General features: G+C 35.8%; 1 protein-coding gene across 2 annotated transcripts; it reads right to left on the bottom strand.

Annotated features, from left to right (window-relative positions):
• Positions 1-161: 161 nt before the first annotated feature.
• Positions 162-21,079, bottom strand: wdr90 (WD repeat domain 90). 2 transcript variants are annotated; one of them, XM_048174770.1, is made up of 42 exons: positions 20,792-21,079; positions 20,051-20,145; positions 19,753-19,929; positions 19,481-19,619; positions 19,208-19,378; positions 18,943-19,069; positions 18,274-18,341; positions 18,070-18,191; positions 17,753-17,968; positions 17,468-17,533; positions 17,230-17,298; positions 16,701-16,811; positions 14,879-15,024; positions 14,743-14,800; positions 14,542-14,660; positions 14,171-14,332; positions 13,921-14,051; positions 13,247-13,363; positions 12,923-13,158; positions 12,661-12,803; positions 12,254-12,384; positions 11,936-12,066; positions 11,147-11,308; positions 10,942-11,070; positions 10,730-10,860; positions 10,573-10,607; positions 9,232-9,354; positions 8,924-9,162; positions 8,681-8,783; positions 8,416-8,537; positions 6,595-6,751; positions 6,314-6,507; positions 6,044-6,212; positions 5,807-5,936; positions 3,958-4,129; positions 3,709-3,831; positions 2,974-3,154; positions 2,763-2,893; positions 1,256-1,399; positions 959-1,078; positions 714-798; positions 162-627 (listed from the first exon to the last, which is right to left on the bottom strand). In XM_048174770.1, the coding sequence occupies exons 1-42, from the start codon at positions 20,802-20,804 to the stop codon at positions 470-472; spliced, it is 5,556 nt and encodes a 1,851-aa protein (XP_048030727.1). In that variant the 5' UTR covers positions 20,805-21,079; the 3' UTR covers positions 162-469. The 2 variants fall into 2 exon arrangements, with proteins under 2 accessions (XP_048030727.1, XP_048030728.1); XM_048174771.1 differs by having other exon boundaries at positions 3,958-4,126.
• Between the last annotated feature and the right edge of the window lie 221 nt (positions 21,080-21,300).

Here is a 21,300-nt window from a genome sequence, read left to right as displayed (position 1 = left end):
ACAGCTATATTATATTCAGATTTTAATTCACATGAGCCAAAGGTCTGTGAAGAATTATATAATGTTTGTTAAGAACATAATAATGAAAGTTATGTGTTAAAATCAGGTTCTGTTTCACTGTAACTGTGTGTCAATGGCTTTATTTAATGCAAACATGAGTATTTCAGATTTTTTAAGAATTTTATTTGAGGAACAAAGTGCATGACAATTTCAGAGTATTTCTAACAAGCAAAATATTTTGAAACAATGTAAGAAATATTAAAATTGATTTAAAAAAATGAAAATATTACAAAAACTGCCATTAATAAAAGTTCAAATCATGCTAACTGGATGCACTGCTACATCAATACATCAACATTTCTACTGAACAGAAAAGCAAAATCTGACTACTGCAATCCAAACGGAGAGGGATCAAATGATTAAACCCCACGGATGAACATCCAACAGTAGCATTAGTGTTCTCCTAACATTATAAGCCGTGCACAGACCACAGCAAGAGCTCATTATGAGCAGCAGTGAAGAGCTGAGATCCAGACCAGCTGAAGCTGCACACCTGAACCGAGTCACTATGAGATGAGAAATCCTGAAAACGACCGCTGGAGGAATGAATCAGCTTCAGGACGCGCTCTGAAACACAAGACATCACCGTTAGATGACTGTATAGCTCTCAAACACTTTGCTGTTATGTTGTAAGATGGCACGGGCACACTAACGGTTTGATCCGACAGCGAGCAGCCTTCCAGTTGAACACAGACTGAGACACAGCGCCCAATCAGCCAGAGAGATCGTCCTCAAAATCTGTAAAACAAAAAACACACACATTAAGCCAATGCATTATTGTCTCACAATCTCCTTCAATTGGCCAATAAAATTGTGTGGAGACAAATACGGTCATGGTTATAAAGGCCGAGAGTGAGTAAATGTGTCGTTTAACGTCAGTCCATCAGTTTTTGAGTACCTGTTTTTTGTAAAGACAGTAAAAGATGATCTCCTTTTCCACAGCGTAGCCGGTGTAAACCACCACTCCTCTCTCACTGGGGCTGAACGCGGCCAGACTGGGTGGTAATGCAAGAACATCCTGATTAAAAAGACAAAGTCGTATCAAACGTTAATTCTTAAGCCTTTTCAACCATTATAGTAACCTTTGAATGATCAGTGCAGTTCAATAAGACAAAGTACATAGACAAAGTACATAATATATGAACAAGTTCAGGGCATATTTATATGTTTAATGAATTTTCAGTGTGTCAATCACCTCTGGTGGGCTGGGTGCTGGGAACGTCAGCCAATCAAGCAGGTCACATTTATCCTTCGTCCAATCAGCAGCCCAGATGCTGACACGCCTGTCTGCGCTCACGGCCAACCAGAGCTCATTTCCCTCCAGACCAAACTCCTTATACTATTAGACATTTATATTAGCACACAAACACACACACACACACACACACACACACACACACACACACACACACACACACACACATTAAATCACTCAGCAGTAGGGTTGCATGATTTGAGAAAAAAAAATAGAATTGTGATTTTTTTTTTTTTTAAATTGCAATTGCAATTTAAAATGTGATTAAAAAAAGCTACAAATTTGTCTGGGCAAGTTTGTAGGGCTGTACAATTTGACCCAAAATTTTGAGATTATATATTAATACGACTTTAATAATAATAATAATAATAATTATTATTATTATTATTATTAAAGTAATAATAGTATAATACAATACAATAATAATAATAAAAATAAATTCTAATTATATTTAGAATAATACAAATCATTATAAATATTATATATTTTTTTTCTTAATTTTATTTTACAGTGAAATATTTCAATGGTAAAATTTCTTGCTTTGTTTACTATTTTCTTTAGTAAAAAATAGTAATTATAAAAACAATAAGAAGAAAATATTGTTATTCTGTAATAATAATAATAATTTATTTTATTAGAAATAATAGAAAATATTAAATAAAACAAGACATTTTACTTTTGTAATATATTTTTTAAATGTATTATATATTTTAATTTATTTTTATTATTATTAATAACTTATTATTTTAATTAATTATAATAATAATAATAATAAGAAGAAGAAGAAAGTATTGTTATTTTGTTATAATAATAATAATAATTATTATTATTATTATTATTATTGCAATAACAATAATTTATTTTTATTAGGAAAATAATAGAAAATATTAAATTAAAAAAGACATTTTACTATTGTAATATTTCACTGTAAAATAAAAAAAATAAATGTATTTTTTTTTTTTACTTTATTAATTTACTATTATAATTTTTTTTAACTTTATTTTTCAGTACAACTGTACAATACTTTTTGTGTCGGTCTTCATTTTTTCATTTTCAAATGTTATACCATATGAGCTGCTCACATGTAAAAGAACAAAGTCACTCTGAAACATAAGTATCTGGACACTTGAGTAACATTTAAATTGTAACAATGTTATTGAATATATGTATCTTTGTATCTCAAATGCTGCAGGATCGGTTTCTCTTCACTAACACATTCACTTTTCTTCTTCATGTTTGAGGTTTTAATGTCTTTGAATAAAATTCATGATTTTTAGTGTGATTTAAGTGTCCAAATACTTTCTGAATATGGCCCACAATTCCACATCATACACAATGTTGAGTCATTTGCCTTACAAAACAGAAAAACAAGGACACACGCGCACACACACACACACACACACACACACACACACACACACACACACACACACACACACACACAAACCTGTTTGCTGGTGCACTGCACTGTAGTTATAGGCGCCCCTTTGTGGTCACTGATGGTGCGTACAGTAACTCCAGTGACGGGACTGCTGACGGTAATGAGACCATCACGACCACCAGACAACAGCACATGACCTACACATACACACACATGCATATAGTGAACACACAGACGATCAGACACAGGACACTGGGTCTCACACTCTCTCTCTCACCATAGTGTGAGTACTGCAACGCACACACAGACACAGGCTGAGGTTGTAGCTTCAGCTCCATTTCGGCCGACTCCAGATTGAAGATCCTCACGGTACCGTCGCTGTAACCGCCTGCGACCCACGTGCGGCCACTGGGCTCAAACACACCCCTCGGAGGAGTCCAACACACACACTCACAGCTCTGCAATACAGAGAAATCACCACATACAAACACAATTAAACAATAATGAACTGCAATGAGAAAGAGCTGTTTTCTACAGTAATATTTTTTTTAAGTTGTCATTTATTCCTGTGATCAAAGCTGAATTTTCAGCATCATTACTCCAGTCTTCAGTGTCACATGATCCTTCAGAAATCATTTTAATGTGCTGATTTACTGCTCATGAAACATTTCTTATTGTTATTAATGTTGAAAACAGTTGTGCTGCTTCAGATTTTCCTGGAAACCGAGACTTTTATTGCAGGATTCTTGTAAAAAAAAAAAAAAAAAAAACAGCATTTATTTGAAATATAAATCTTTTGTAATATTCAATTTAATCAATTTAATGTCTGTCACATGAATAAAAAGTCATGTGACAGAATAATGTGCTCAGATGATTGGCTACTATGAAGAACTGTTGACATCCCAGACACAAGGCATTTGCCTCAGCAAACATGAAGTTTGTCAAAGTGTTTTGTAAATTAACTTTAAACTGTGCCGTCCTGCCCATGTATAGCATTAGTGTTTATTCTTACCTGATTCAGCACCTGAAACTGCACCAGCAGCTCGTGGCTCTGCAGCGCCCAAACTCTCACACTGCCGTCCTGCCCACACGTGACGAAATGCTTCTCATCTGGACTACAAACCACACCGTTCACCTGGGGTAGTTTGGGTAGAAGCAGCTGCTTTTAGAATCATGTCGGATTCAACTTTCTTTTTCTGGAAGGTTTTGCTATGGATGAACTAAAATTAGATCTAATCAGATCAGCAGGGATAAAATGTACCTTGCTCTTATGACCGCTGATCAGACGTATACTGGTACTGTCAGCCCAGTTGATGTACCACAAAGTTCCCGCAGTAGTACCCACAATCCCCATGTCCATGGCATCATCAAACGCTGCACTGACCACTGTCCCATCCAAAAGCAGTTCTTGTTCAAGCTGCACCTGAGCTCTTCTAGGTTCAAAACAAGTGAAGCTCTTTTTAATAATTTTTACAAAGTGAAAGTGACATTTTTCTACTTTACGTCACAGTTTAAACTTCACCTCACAATTATTTTCATTTTTCACTATTTAGGTGGAAATGGCTTCCATATGTGACATACATTACCATTTAAAAGATTGGGGGTCAGTAAGATTTTTTTTAAAGAAATTAATAGTTTTATTCAGCAAAGACGCATTGAATTAATCAAATGTGACAATAAAAGACATTTATAATGTTACAAAAGATTTCTGTTTCAAAAAATAAATGCAGTTCTTTGTATTCATTAAAGAATCCTAAAAAAAATTAGCATGGTTTCTAAAAAAACATGAAGCAGCACAACTATTTTCAACATTGATAATAATAATAATTGTTTCTTGAGCTTCAAATCAGTATATTAGAATGATTTCTGAAGGATCATGTGACACTGATGACTGGATTAATGATGCTCAAAATTCAGCTTTGATCACAGGAATAAATGACATTTTAAGATCCAGTACAGTCCAAAAGTTTGGAACCACTAAGATTTTTTATGTTTTTAAAAGAAGTTTCGTCTGCTCACCAAGGCTACATTTATTTAATTAAAAATACAGTAAAAAACAGTAATATTGTGAAATATTATTACAATTTCAAATAACTGTTTTCTATTTGAATATATTTCACAAAGTAATTTATTCCTGTGATGGCAAAGCTGAATTTTCAGCATCATTACTCCAGTCTTCAGTGTCACATGATCCTTCAGAAATCATTCTAATATGCTGATCTGCTGCTCAAGAAACATTTAATGTGTACAATTGTACAAAATATTTGTGTACAATATTTTTTTTCAGGATTATTTGATGAATAGAAAGTTCAAAAGAACAGTGTTTATCTGAAATCTAATCTTTTGTAACATTATAAATGTCTTTACTGCCACTTTTGATTGATTTAATGCATCCTTGCTGAATAAAAGTATTCATTTCTTTAATTTCTTTTCATAAAAATAAAAATTCTTACTGACCCCAAACTTTTGAACGGTAGTGTATAATGCTACAGAAGCTTTGTATTTCAGATAAATGCTGTTCTTTTGAACTTTCTATTCATCAAGGAATCCTGAAAAAAAAAAAGTACACAACTGTTTTCAACATTGAAAATAATCATAAATGTTTCTTGAGCAGCAAATCAGCATATTAGAATGATTTCTGAAGGATCATGTGACACTGAAGACTGGAGTAACGATGCTGAAAATTCAGCTTTGATCACAGGAATAAATTACTTTGTCAAATATATTTAAATAGAAAACAGTTATTTTAAATTGTAATAATATTTCACAATATTACTGTTTTTTACTGTATTTTTAATTAAATAAATGTAGCCTTGGTGAGCAGACGAAACTTCTTTTAAAAACATTAAAAATCTTAGTGGTTCCAAACTTTTGGACTGTACTGTATATTACAATAGAAAACAGTTATTATAAATTGTAATAATATGTAACAATATTGCTATTTTACTGTATTTTTGACCAAATAAATGCAGCCTTGATGAATCTTCTTTCAAAAACATTTTAAAAATCTTACCGACCCCAAACTTTTGAACAGAATATAGAGAAAGAGTTTAACTTTCATGAATCTAATGCATTGTTGAAAGAGATAAAGTGAGTGTTTGCATGTTTACCCATCATCCTGTCCTGCCCTGCTCTTGTTATTTGGGTTACTGAGATTCTGGACTGAAGCTACAGACCACAGTCTCAATTTTTTGGTGTTACTCCCTGTGACCAGCTTATTCCCACGGCAAACTAGCACACCTACACAAATGCACACAAAAACACTTATTTATGATTAATTCCTGGTTATAATACTGTTTCTCAATGGCCCAAATCATAAATGTGATCAACACATTTCTCACACACACCTATCTCTCCTCCATCTGCTTCCCAGGTCACAAAGCAGCGCTGCGTGTTACAGTCCCACACACACACGTGGCCGCTGTTTGTGCCCGTGTACAGGATACGGCGAGTGTTATAGCACAGCGATGTCACCTCTGCCGGCCCTACTACATCCGGTAAGCCCACTTTCTGCGTCTGCAGGAGAAGGAAAGCAGATTTATCAACTATCTTCTTTGCAACAGTGTATGCAAACATTGCAGAAATATTCTTTTCATGCAAACTGTGTCTGTGCGTACCTGAAGTTCTGAAGTTTTGTTATCGTGTGTTTGTATTTGAGTAAAAACAACAGCACTGCTGCCGATGAGCGTCAACTCGTTAGCAGTAAACGGGCAGAAGGAAGCATCATGCAGCGGGACGGATATCTGAACAGTACAGAGCAGCTCAAATGATCGAGTGCTCCACAGCGCCACCACCGGCTCCGAAAAATCACCTAAGAGCATATTATACTGCATCACTACAAATGATTCATTATAAAGACACAAGATTTATAATATAATGCAAAATATTAAACACTGACCAACTGAGAGGAGGTACATGTCATCCCTGGAAAACGTAAGGCTCTGCACCGCCCCCTTGTGATAGGAGAGGCGGTTTCTACAGGAACCATCTGACACGTTCCATATGCAGATGAGGCTGCTGCGTGAAGCTCCGCCCCCTGACGCAGATGCAACCATCTGCCGAGAAAATCAGACAGAGGTTTCATTCTGAGGCTCCTAAATTTATCTAACAATCATTAGCAAAGCATTACTAAGTGGTGGAAACAGAGGAAGAGTGTGTGATTTATATATTTGTAGTATATACTATATCACGCGTGTGTGGTACCCAGTGTTGGTCACGTTACTTTAAAAAAGTAATTAGTTATAGTTACTAGTTACTTCTCACAAATAGTAACGGAGTTAGTAACTGAGTTACATCATTATAAAAGTAACTAATTACCAGGGAAAGTAACTATTGCGTTACTTAAAAAATAAAAAAATAAAAATAAAAATAGCCTATGCCAAATAAATTGAATGCCCCCAATATTACATATAAGTCTAAGAATAAATTATTCTTGATGCGACTTCTGACTCATGATCCGCTCTTGCTCACGACATGAAATTTCTCTGTACTGTGTTGGTAGCCATTAAAGAAAACGTAGTTTCATATTTATGTTTAAATAGTCCTATGTTATGTTTTAAATCCATTTATTCGATTATGAAAAGTGAACAGCGTGAGTAAGATGCATCATAAGATGCGCAAATATATCGGGAGACATGGAGTGGGTCAGACATGATTTTAAACACTTCATTAAGTTTTGTTTTATAGAAAGCCTCTCTTTAAAGTGAATTTCGTTTTGTAAAAATTGTATCTTAATTTTAATCAATGTTTCATCAACCAATTGCTTGGATTTAATATATAACAAGCAAATATAGCAGACAATAAAATCATGACATGGAGGCACGGGCGCGATCACTGGCGCGTGAACTGGAGCGTGTCTTACAGGCTAAATGAACCGAGGCTGCTTGCCTCGCAGACATGAGAAATATATCTATAGAATGCTTGAAATATCTACTTTAACGAAAATGAAGTAATTAAACACGAAAAGAAAGAGGCTACTCTGATTATATAGCCTAATCCGAATGAAATGTGCGTTATCTCTCTAGGCGCGTCCATATGAGCAGATGATCAGCAATGAGAATCAGCAATGTCACCTTCATCTTTGCAGCCGACACTGATTCAGAAAATATTACTTTATTAATAAACAATTAAAATGTCTCCTTGCTGTTTTTGTCACACTCATAATCATTACTTTTGCCGGTTCTTTATGGCAATTATGCGTGCCCTTGAGTGCTATAGCCTATATTATGTAAACGCTCCTTATTATGGTTTATTCTCTCCAGTATTTAAGAAATTAAATTAATATAAATGTGATTAGTCAACTAATAGTTTAAATGAACAACTACTAGTCGACTAGAAAAAAACTCATTTCACATATTTTCGATCAAGCATCAAAAAGGGTATTCTGGTTTGAGCTCACGCTTCGCGCGCATGCTCTGACAGACACACACACAGCGCATCATACATTATTATCAGTTTAAAATTATATTTGTGTATGACTAACCGCAGCAAACACCAGAGAAAAAAACTTTGCAGGTCCTATGGCTGAGAGAGAGCTTACTCGGATGAAAACCGCTTCAGTGAGCTCAATTATAGTAACGCGGCATTTTTTTTGTCAGTAACGCTAACGGCGTTGTAACAGGAGAAAAAGTAATTTGTTTGATTACTCGTTACTGAAAAAAGTAACGGCGTTAGTAACACGCGTTATTTATAATGCCGTTATTCCCATCACTGGTGGTACCTGTGCATCATGGGTGACGGCAAGCGTTGAGATCTCCTCTGTGTGACCGAACCACTGTCTCTGTGAGCCTGTGTGAAGATCCTCAACGACGACAATACACCCACAGGAGTACACAAATAAACCTGCAAACACACAAGATGTAGCGAAGTAAAAATTGTGTGTACATACACACTGAGAAAGGACACACATAAGCACCACCACTAACATGCACATGAATTTTATGTGATAGATATCATAAAAGAGTTTATACTTGGTTAGTATTTACCTGTGTCTGGATTCCAGACCATATTGCCACGCCCATTGCCATTATAACCAATCACAGCCTTTAGACTCAGCCCCGCCTGTCCTGAGGGCGGAGCTACTACAGTCTAAAAAGCAAATGATTGTTGTGGAGAAAAGAAAGTGGTACAAAAGAAATAGTATACAAAAGAGTTTGAATTGTGTTTTGGTTTAAATGTTAATAATGAACAATTAACATATTAATGAATAATTGATCAAAAATATATACCTGATCTAGCACAGAAGTCTTAAAACGTGGAGTGAAGTGTTTATAACAGTCTGGACGGATTGGCGTGTGACCATCTCTTGTTTTCTCCGTCCTTGATTGATTGGCTGGGAGTGTGGGCGTGTCCTCATTCTTCACCCATTCGGTCACTCTCAGGAAGGAGGCGTGTTTAGGGGGAGGGGAGTGGGTGTGGCCTGTTGTGGGACTGAGCTGCAGTTCAGCTGTAGAATCGCACAGGAAACCTAGAGGAGAAGAGCGTCTGAGATGTAATACTGACACATGAATGAGGACAAATGCTCATGAACACATACCTTCACTGTCCTTCCTCTCACTGGGAAGAAAATTCATAACAGGTGGCGAGGAGGGCTGAAATAATGCCTCTCGAGGACTCTCATTGGACAGCTCAGCGCAATTCAGCTCCACCCAACTATGTGCTGAACAATAGGAGCTTATTAAGGATCATCATACACTTAAATATATATATATATATGTGTGTGTGTGTGTGTGTGTGTGTGTATATATACAGTACAGTCCAAAAGTTTGGAACCACTAAGATTTTTAATGTTTTTAAAAGAAGTTTTGTCTGCTCACCAAGGCTACATTTATTTAATTAAAAATACAGTAAAAAACAGTAATATTGTGAAATATTATTACAATTTAAAATAACTGTGTACTATTTAAATATATTTGACAAAGTAATTTATTCCTGTGATGCAAAGCTGAATTTTCAGCATCGTTACTCCAGTCTTCAGTGTCACATGATCCTTCAGAAATCATTCTAATATGCTGATTTGCTGCTCAATAAACATTTATGATTATTTTCAATGTTGAAAACAGTTGTGTACTTTTTCTTTTTTCAGGATTCCTTGATGAATAGAAAGTTCAAAAGAACAGCATTTATCTGAAATACAAAGCTTCTGTAGCATTATACACTACCGTTCAAAAGTTTGGGGTCAGTACGAATTTTTATTTTTATTTTTTTGAAAAGAAATTAAAGAAATGAATACTTTTATTCAGCAAGGATGCATTAAATCAATCAAAAGTGGCAGTAAAGACATTTATAATGTTACAAAAGATTAGATTTCAGATAAACACTGTTCTTTTGAAATTTCTATTCATCAAATAATCCTGAAAAAAAATATTGTACACAAATATTTTGTACAATTGTACACATTAAATGTTTCTTGAGCAGCAGATCAGCATATTAGAATGATTTCTGAAGGATCATGTGACACTGAAGACTGGAGTAATGATGCTGAAAATTCAGCTTTGCCATCACAGGAATAAATTACTTTGTGAAATATATTCAAATAGAAAACAGTTATTTTAAATTGTAATAATATTTCACAATATTACTGTTTTTACTGTATTTTTAATTAAATAAATGTAGCCTTGGTGAGCAGACGAAACTTCTTTTAAAAAAATTAAAAATCTTAGTGGTTCCAAACTTTTGTACTGTACTGTATATATATATATATATATATATATATATATATATATATATATATACAGTACATATATATATATATATATATATATATATATATATATATATATATATATATATATATATATATATATATATATATATATATATATATATATATATATATATATATATATATATATATATATATAGAAGCTTATCGTACCTGATTTATGAGGGGAGACCTCTATAGCCTGAGACCTGGTAGGAAGAGAGAAAGATTTCAAAAATTAAAAAAAAAATCCTAGTTACTTCTAACAGAAGAAATTAAAATAATGTACAGTATTAAAACCATGTAGTATTATGGAAAACATAGGTTTTACCTGCTGTGTGAAATCTCTTGTGGGGGTGCCAGGAAGTCCCAAAAGAAGAGGGCATCCCCTACAGTGACTACGCCCATCTGATCAGGCGTGAACCTCACCTGTCTGATGGGCTCAGAGTGACCGATGAACACCTGAAGGAGAAATGAATACAGTGATCTCATTTAAAGTCTGGACTCTGTACATCATCAAATCCAGCACTCAAACAAACATACCTGTGAATTGACATCCAGTTGCATGCCATAATCCCACACCTTCAGAGAGTTCTGACCGGCCGTCAGCAAATAACGGCCATCTTCACTGACAGCCAGAGACACACACTGATTCTTATGCACCTCAGACACCTGTAATTACATTAATAATGATTCTAATATGTGATACTTGATGTTCTCAGAATGTATTAACCCTTCAGTCTTTCACCTGTCTGAGCAGTTGTCCAGTGTGTGTGTCAATCCAGAGGATCTTATTGGCTGAGGTGGTGACGAGCAGGTGTGACAGTGATGTGGGGGAGAAACACACATTCAGGGCAGAGTCCAGCGTTGTGCTCTCAACATCCAGAATGCTCACATCAACCCGGAGCAACTGTGACGCACAAAAACAAATGCTATTTAACATGTACAGTATGTCATGGTGTTGTAATTGTTAACAAAACTATTAAAAATAGCTTTCGTTAACTGAAATATAAATATTAGATGAAAAACAAACTGAAAAAAAAAAAATAGAAAAAGAAAGTTTAAGTACTAAAATCACTTAAATTTACAAAAAAAAAAAAATACATTTCATGCTAAATAAAAACTAAAATAAAAAACTAATAAGAATGACAAAAGCACCTAAAATAATTATTGAAATTAAGCGAATATTAAAATGACTAAAAAGCTCAATAATTAAAATATTAATAAATTATATAATAATATATAAATACTAAAATCACATCTGTCATGATTTGAAACAATAAATTAAAGAAAACAAAATAACACAATACACATTTTCAATACAAAAATGTGAGATTTTGATTATGTCCCAGATTCAATGAGATTTAATTGATGAAAATTTTGAAAACTTATTTATTCATTCAATTTTTTATTTATTTATTTTTTTTTTTTAAAGAAAGTGGAGTGTAGAAGTTGTGATCCAAATGCTCTCACATGTCAAGCATGTTCATAAATCCACTGCATCACAGCTCTGGCAAACATTATGGTTTTGATGTACCTCATTAAGTGACTGTGCTTCCATAATTGTGACGATGTATTCGGTTGGTCCGACCAGCGCTAGACAGCGGCTGTCAGAGCTCACGGCCAAAGTATCCGGGCCACGATTCACACCCCGTGCAACCACATTACCTATTATTGAAAAAATATCAATAATTCAGAATGCCACTTTCACGCAGTCCTTCAGATATTTCAGTTCTCGTGAAAAGCATGTCTACAAATAAACACAGAAAGCTGAGTTCATCTGAATGTGCTGTGAAGAGGAACTGTCACACATCATACATCACACATTGTGCTGTAAGAGCAACCATTTACTCACCCAGAACACGGGCCACATGATGGTCATTTTGAGAAGAGTTGTAGAGTACCAAGTATCCAAGAGCACCAGCACTAAACAGACACTGACCATCGGGAGAATATATCACAGAATCAACTGATCCAGAGTGCTGCCTGCAAACACACACACACATTAAAGGGTTAGTTCACCCAAAAATGATAATTACTCACCCTCATGTCGTTCCACACCCATAAGACCTTCGTTCATCTTCAGATTTAATTAACAGTACCCAGAATGGTACTAAAGACATCATTAAAATAGTCCATGTGACTACAGTGGTTCAACCTTAATGTTATGAATTGACGAGAACAAAAATAACAACTTTAGACAGAAATTACACAGGCTAGAGTGCTTGTAAGGACAAATCGTGTTTGAGAGTGTGTATGTACCTGTGTTGGGCGATTAAGCTCGACGTTTGAATATCAAACACTCTGACGGTTCCAGAGCTCGATCCACAGGCAAAGAGAGGCATGCTGGGATGGAACGCAACTGAACAAGGACTTTCATCATCATCAGAGACAAAGTCATAGAGCTGCAAGTTGAATTAGAGGCCCAGTATATTAGCTTCAAGGTAATATCAGCACATGTCTGGTGTCTATGCACGGCCAACAGTATGCAAAAGCTTTAATGATAAACATTCCCATAAATCACCTGTTGCATGGTGTCCATGTCCCAAACCCGTACGGTGCTGTCTCTGGACAAGGTGGTAACACGCCGTCTAACTCCATCCACACTGAAGCCCAAAACACTCCCTGTGTGTGACCTCATCAATGTACGGTAACCACGGCTACCAACATCCAGGTACCCAAGATTCCCTGCGGTCGTGGCCGCTAGAACTCTCGAGCCGTCTGAGGACACACACACCAAACTGACGGGCCCCTCATGCTCTGTAATCACACCAAAATCTCAATAATTCATAGTTAGTTATAAACAAGATTATAATTGGTTGTGAGAGTGATTGACAGGAGTACCGACCCGCCTCTAAAAAAACTGACGAGAAGTCAAGAGGCCACAGGCGCATGAATCCATCCTCTGAACCGGTCACACAGAACTCAGCACACACACTGATGCTGTTCACCGCAATACCGGCACCTGAAAACACATATTTATAATACAGTCAATATATTCAAATAATAAATAAATAATAAACATATTCAAATAATAAATATATTCAAATAAATAAAATAAAAGCAGTCAGAATATTTATATTACTTGCTAATCAAATAATTATAATTATTTATTTAAATATTTTTAACAATTTTTATTTTTTTTCAATTTTAACATTTATTAAAAAAAATAATAATGTAACAGAATATTGCTAAAATCATGCAGCAGTGGACTTCTAATTGATATTTTATATATGCTGAACATCAAAAATAATTAATAATAATAATAATATTATAAATTAAATATTAATTTAATTTAATTTAATTTAATTTAATTTAATTTAATTGTTGCTGAAGAACCAAGATGAATTAAGAGACCCACCGTTAAACAGAACCGAATGAAATTAAGATTAAAGTCTTTAGTACTCATACTCAGAAGTGCGCAGAACATTGAGGAGGCCAGAAACTAACATGTAGAGACATAATCAGGAATGATATGAGCCATAATCAAACTTGTGTCGCTCACGAAATACAAATTTTCACCTGTGTTAAAGGTCTGTTTCTCCCTTTGGTGGGCGTGGCTTTCCTGAGCTGGGAGGAGCCTCCTTATGTTTTTTATCCCCACGGCAACATAGTCGATCTCTAGGATGTGACCACTCCTACTGCTGACAAACCTGCTCCAATCAGAAAACATGATGAGTTCAAGATCAAATGACAATTAATGTCAGCAGGTCTGTATGCTACCGTAATTACGCTTATTTAAATAGTTTGTTGGTCATTTGTCATGTCTCACAGCGTGCGATCATCCACCGGACGGTCCTGAGTGTGTCCCTGCTCAAAGCCGAGGTCAGTAAACTCCAGATTGTGATACTGTCCAAGATCCACAGGACAAGAGTGTAGAGAACCACCACGTACACGCCATAGCCGCACATTACCTAAACCACACGACACCATACTGCACAAACAAACACAAAATATACACTTATAATCTGCAAATATGATTAAAACGGAGGTAGAATTGAGGTTAATAACATTAGCAAGTAACCCTGTTTATGATATTGATCATATTGTACATGAATTTGCATCAAAACAAAATCCCACTCCACATTAAACCTCAAACATGTTTAGATTGGCTGTAATTGTAATACAAGTGTGTATGCGCACCGTGTGTCATCAAAGAAGGCTATCTTCATCATCTGGATGTCCACGTCTGTGTGTGCTTTAGCTAAGACTGGAACCACACCTCCTTCTGCCACACGCCGAGTGTTCCAAAGGATCACCGTCTATGCATGCAAATTAAATAATTAATATAAATATACACTACACTCTCCAAATAATATACTTCTTCACATGCAAAACACTCACAGTTTTGTTGTGACTGTCTTTCCCTACGCCACACAGCACTCCTCCACTCTGAGAGAAACTAAAACAACAACAACATCACCTGATGGACCTTGAGAAATCCAGCTGCCATTGTGTTGTATATGTGTGTTTGGTGTACCTTAGCAGATTCAGAGCATGTGTGTGTGTGGGAATAATGGTTTGACACACTCCTCCGCTGTAGCTCCAGAGACGAATCAGACTGTTTGCGCCCATCTGGGCCGATGCCAACACAGTAGAACTGGCATTTAACGCCAGAGCTGAGACCTGACAATTAAGAAGAACACATCGACAGGAAAATCAAGGCCAGCTAACTGTCACTGCTGTCACTTTAAGACCTGACGCACGGATCCATTATACTGTTACACATGCGTTTTCTTTTTCAACTGTTTACATTCACTTAAAACATGACTGACTGTGTTTATGTGAATACTCAAGACAGGCATTTTGACATTATTTTGTGTGCATTTGACTATTTAAGTGCAATAAGCAGCGAAAAATAACTGAATTTAGTACTGAGAGGCAGCTTTATGTGGCGCACTTTGGGTGTGAGCACAAAATCTGTGGGAATGAGTAAAATTATGCGCAATACGCACAATCCCATGCCGAAATTCAAACCCTGTAACACCAACAATATTCATCCAGAGCAAATGAAACGAGTGAGTGAGGGGAGACGGGTTTGTGTGTCAACTCGCTGTCGGAGAGATGAGAGAGGGAGAAAGCGCAGCTGGTTTTGTGTATCTATTCTGTAGAAAATGAGTATTGTCAAGCCCTGACTGTGACCATCAGACTCTATACTAATGTGACAAGTTGCTACCTTGCTTAGCATAATAAAAATAATTATTATTATTCTTTGTTATTTAAATTATATTAAATAAAATATTCTTTGCATATGATATATTTATGTATGTATTATTAATACTATTATTACTATATAATATCATGTATAATAAAATCTAATGTTATGCATTATTATCTTAATTAATTATTATTATTAATAATAATAATATATGCATATACTTTAATGAATTTACTTATTTTTTACATTTTAAATTTAATTCTTATTACATTAGAAATATTAAAACTATTAAAAAATATTAATCATAGGTGTCTTTTATCATATTGCTATTGTAACTGTTTTATAAAAGCAATAAGCCACTCCAAAAGCTGTCGTTTAAAGTGTTTGTATCATGATTAAAGAGATAGTTCACCCAAAAATGATAATTTGATGTTTATCTGCTTACCCCCAGCGCATCCAAGATGTAGGTGACTTTGTTTCTTCAGTAGAACACAATTGATGATTTTTAACTCCAACCGTTGCCGTCTGTCATTCAAATAATGCTAGTGGATGGGAACTTCTACTATAAGAGTAAATAAAACTTGCATAGACAAGTCCAAATTAAACCCTGCGGATCGTGACGACACATTGATGTCCTAAGACACGAAACGATCGGTTTGTGCGATACATTATTGCGAGACATTACTGCTGTTGTCAGAGCGCGATCAGACCTTACTAACGAGTGCTGAACGCAGTTGGACATAGTGGTGTATTAGAGTTAAAAAATGATATAAATACTGTTCGGTTTATCGCACAAACCGATCGTTTCGTGTCTTAGGACATCAATGTGTCGTCACGATCCGCAGGGTTTAATTTGGACTTGTCTATGCAAGTTTTATTTACTCTTATAGTAGAAGTTCCCATCCACTAGCATTATTTGAATGACAGACGGCAACGGTTGGAGTTAAAAATCATAATTTGTGTTCTACTGAAGAAACAAAGACACCTACATCTTGGATGCGCTGGGGGTAAGCAGATAAACATCAAATTATCATTTTTGGGTGAACTATCCCTTTAAGGGACTTTACATCATGCATAACACCACTAAACCATGGTAAAATCAGTGTAACTAAAAAATATTTAAGTGTGTGTGAGTGAGAAAGACCTTATCTGTGTGTCCGATGAAGAATCTCTGTTGTCCAGAGGAAACAGTCATGCTGATGATAATGGCATGACAGGGATACACAACTTCCTCCCCATCTGAGCTCCATACAGCCTGAGAGAAGGACAATTTGAAAGAAAGCACAGTTAGTGTACCACATGATAGTCACGATTCTGAAACAATGAATCATGAAATCACTTTTCAAAAATATGTAGTAGACACAAGGTTTCACATTCACAGTCTCGAGAACTGTATTTTGGATTTGTCTGTGAAGATTATCCGTTATCTAGGTCATTGCAGAATGTTCTAGTAGATTGATTCAGGTCAGATAGATGTGTATTTCCTGTGTCTTCAGAGAATCACATTCAGTTGGCTAGAATAAACCTACTAGAACACTGGGTTATTAAAGAAATTATAAACAATTATTAAATTCTGTAATCAATGTATTTAATTTTCACTGCCAGATGATGCATTTTTACACCTCTAGTGTGTGTGTGTGTGTGTGTGTGTGTGTGTGTGTATTTTCACTCACACATCTCATTGTAGCTCCTCCGAAGCCAATAATTCTGTTCAGCTTCAGAATGGGGTCAGGATACAACTTCTGAAACATATACAGAAACCCTCCAAATGACCATTGCACACAAAAAGAGCTGTAGATACAGTATATGCACAGGCTTTATCGTGTAAATCTCTTTATCTTCAGCATGCATTTATGCTCTGTTAGTCTGTGTTGTCCTGGAGATAAATAAATGTGTTTATGTGTGGTTAACCTGTGGCCGCTTCACTGGTTGGTCAGAAGAGAGAGAGACAGGTCGAGGAGATGCTGCATTAATCACCTAAGAAGAAACGTTCAGATTGGTTCATTCACATTATTTATGCTTTTAAAAAGCAAGTGTCACATTTGTTTAATTTACAATAACATGCATTGATGAAAGTGCACAGGAACTTTTATTATGAAAGTAAAGAGGGTCTTAATTTAATGTTGACTCAAATTAAGACCCAGTTGTTTTCTTAGCTTGTCATTGTTAGGATCTTCTTATATCTACAGTACTTACTGTGATTTCCTCCTCACTGTCTGTGATGTGGGTGTAGACGTCATCCTCGCAACGGGCATATACGTGTACTCCAGCATCATCAGCACACACTACTGTGACCTCTTCACCTGCCTGTGACATTTGACCTGGTGACCCCGGGCTCTCTGAGCCTCCAGAGGGTGTATAAATCAGTTCGGGCAGACTCGTTTTCTGGATCACCGAACGCTGTTTAGTGCTCTACACAGAGAGAAAGGAGAGAAAGGCAGAAAGTAGCCATTAGGGCCTGTGTATGTCAACATTAGTTGCACTGGAATGAAGGTCAACTGAAGTTCACACACAAACACTCGTGCAGATTTGGGGGTGGTGATCTGCTGGATGAGGGAGACTCTGTCTTGAACAGGTTTACTGAGGCTTACGATGCGACTCTCTTCTCTTTGAGGGCTCTTTTCAGTTGAGACTTCTGCAGAGTGACCACATGGTTTCATCAGATAAAATGTACATTGTTGTGTGCGACTGTGCATATTTGTATGCTGAAGACTCACTTTTAGCTGCACCGTTGGATCCTTTCTGTATGGAATCAAATGGTAACTTCGTTCCATCAGAGGGAAATCTGTCAATCACACACAGAAAAAGCTGATAATAAAAATTACAAAAGCACATCACAAAATTACTAAGACTTAAACTAATATTAAAAGATAATTCAAAGTATTAATAAATATTATAATAGTAAACAGTTATACTAAAATAACACTGATACAGGGAATATTCAGATGATTGTATGCATATAAACATTGTATTCAGAATAATTGGCTGCAACCTGAATATATAGTTTCGCTTTATTAACCTTCCGGAGTCATATGGAGTATGTTTAGGATGGATGGATGTGGATGGAGGCACTTTCTTCAGCTCATACTCGTTTGGTAACACATAATGCCATTATAAAGCATGGATGCATCAGGATATTTATTAATATTATTTACGATTGTGTCGTCAGAAACAAGAGAGTCATATACACTTAGGATGGATTGAGGGTGAATAAAGCTTAGGGCTAATTTTCATTTGATAGTGAACTAATCCTTTAAATTGAATTTGATGTGCATGTAAACATAGTATCATTTTCATAATCAACGATGACTATATGGACCACCTATTTCTTTAAGTAAGGTGTCCATTTAACAGGAACTGTGCATTTTCAAAGTAGTGGCACTCACCTAATATAATCATACAAGTTATGCCAGCTCTGTCCTTTGGGCACAGGGAAGCACATTTCTCTGGGCATCGGGGCAGTGCCATCTGGCAACATCACACCAGACTGCCTGAACTCAGAGAATGACAGACCTACAAAAAACAAGATCATTGCATAATAATAATAAATTTCATTTACACAGCACTGTTCCAAGACCCTTCACAAGATTGACATTACATTTTATACAATTCACAACCTGCAACCGTAACAGGAACAAAGTCAAAATGTACCTGGATCAAACAGCAGGTCACTGGTGATGATGTTTTTAATGGACATATTGGCACAGAGTTTGATGCTCTTAAGGTGACTGTGTGTTCTGTTTAGATAAACCGAGAGCACGTAACGGAGGTCCATCGTCAAGCAAGTCCACCTTGTGCTCGGCGGCGCTGGGCCCACTAAACCTGAAATGCATCAGTAATCACAAATAAACGCCTGCTGCATGTAGAAAACATCATAATAAAAACCGGCAAGTGTGAGATGATATTAAAACAACGAATGTCTACCTTGTTTAGCAGTACTGGCCGTATTCTCATACACTGAACCGTGTGCGGCTGCACACAGAAAAGGGAACTGTAGCCATGTCGCCGTGGACTTGAACTCTTTGAACATGTTAGAGAACGACACACGGATCACCTGACCCTCCTGCATGATGAACAAAGCAACATAGAGTGATATACAGGACAGTTACATTATTGTTAATAAAAACTGAAAACATGGAGATGCACATAAAAGTCTGTATCATTAAATAGTTATGCATATAAAACTACACTTTCACCTCAACAGTGATGTCCAGGTGCACGATGAAGTGTTTGTTTGGGCTGGGTCTGAACAGCAAGTAGAGGAACCGGCCGGTGAGACCCAGAGACTGGCTGCTGGTCTTGGGAAGCAGGATGTAGTTACTGGCCGGTACGGAGCCACGGATCCGTAACACAGAACATTTCAGGTTCTTATCCTAACAATAAACAATACAGCATGACAAATACATACAAACAACATATATTGAATGCCAATGAGAATCCTGTGCAGCAACAACATCATGTTACAGTATTACGAGAAAGGAATAAACCTCCTACCATGTATGTGGTGACGTCTCCCTCTTTGGTGACTTTCTTCCATTCTTCAATCTTCATGTGTTTGAAGATGTTCACATACGGCTGCTGCCACAGAGCTGATGGAGAGATTCAGTTTATTTAGCTGCACTTCACCTTGCAAGTGTGCTGTTAAAAGCATTGTGAGTGGGAGTTTTCAAACTGGGGACCACAAGAAGGGAATGCTAGGGGCTCCAATGAAAAGTTTAGGGGAAAAAACAGTGTAAAAAAATAAAAATAATAATAATAAATAAATAATGAAAAAATTGATTAAAATTATATACAATTTTAAAATAAATTTTAATAAAATAAATGCATTAATTAAAATAATAAATTAATAAAATATTTAAAAAATAATAATAAAGTACAAAAAAAAATTAACTTAATATTTTCCTAATAATATTTTACACATTCTTACAATATAAACTGGATCTTTACAAATGAAAATATAGCTGTTTTTTAAATTTTAGGATGAGGGTGGTTATTTTAGGGTGTCCATGGCATCTAAAAGATTAAAAAACCCTGGTCTATGATATATAATGTGCACTTTACTGCACTGTATATTTCAAATTGTATTATACAGCATTGGTTATTGTGCTCTGCTGTACTGTATATTGTGCTATACTCTATCTTCCGTCTTTTAAATAAAAAATAACTCGGTCCAGGTCCATTTCAGGTGTTCATTACTCAGTTAGTGAAGTGATTTATTGGGTAATGTATTCTTACCTCTGGAAGACATTGTTTACTTCACAGATCTGATTCACCTGTTGACAGCTAACAATCTGTAACAGTTAGCTCCAAAAGTACGAAAAAAATCAATTCACTTCCATTTCCTACATCTCCAGAAAGGTTTTATCCATCACAAAACCGTAGTTCATCGCCGTACAGATATTAACTTTAGATTCTATACATGTTATGAGGGTTTTGCAGGTCTGCGAGATGTTTTGTTGCGGATGAACCGCTCTCTGCTCGCGCTGCAGAGACCGCCGCGACGCGTTCGAACGGCATGACGTAGGGCTTACGTCATCATGCCCAAAACCGTTACATATATTTTTATTTTATTTATATTTTATATTTATTTATAAGCATATTTTAATAATCGTGGGAAAATGTAATGTGCATATACAAAATGTGCAGGCGTAATTGTGTACATTTTCCCTAAAAAGTCACAGAACATACGAAAAAAAATTAAATAATACTGCAATGAGAACTATTTTTTGCTTTTTAATATTTCT

This window comes from Megalobrama amblycephala, linkage group LG22 (genome assembly GCF_018812025.1).
Source record: "Megalobrama amblycephala isolate DHTTF-2021 linkage group LG22, ASM1881202v1, whole genome shotgun sequence".
Lineage (NCBI taxonomy): Eukaryota > Metazoa > Chordata > Actinopteri > Cypriniformes > Xenocyprididae > Megalobrama > Megalobrama amblycephala.
Note: the sequence above shows the minus strand (reverse complement) of the source record. Positions and strands in the feature narration are given on the sequence as shown.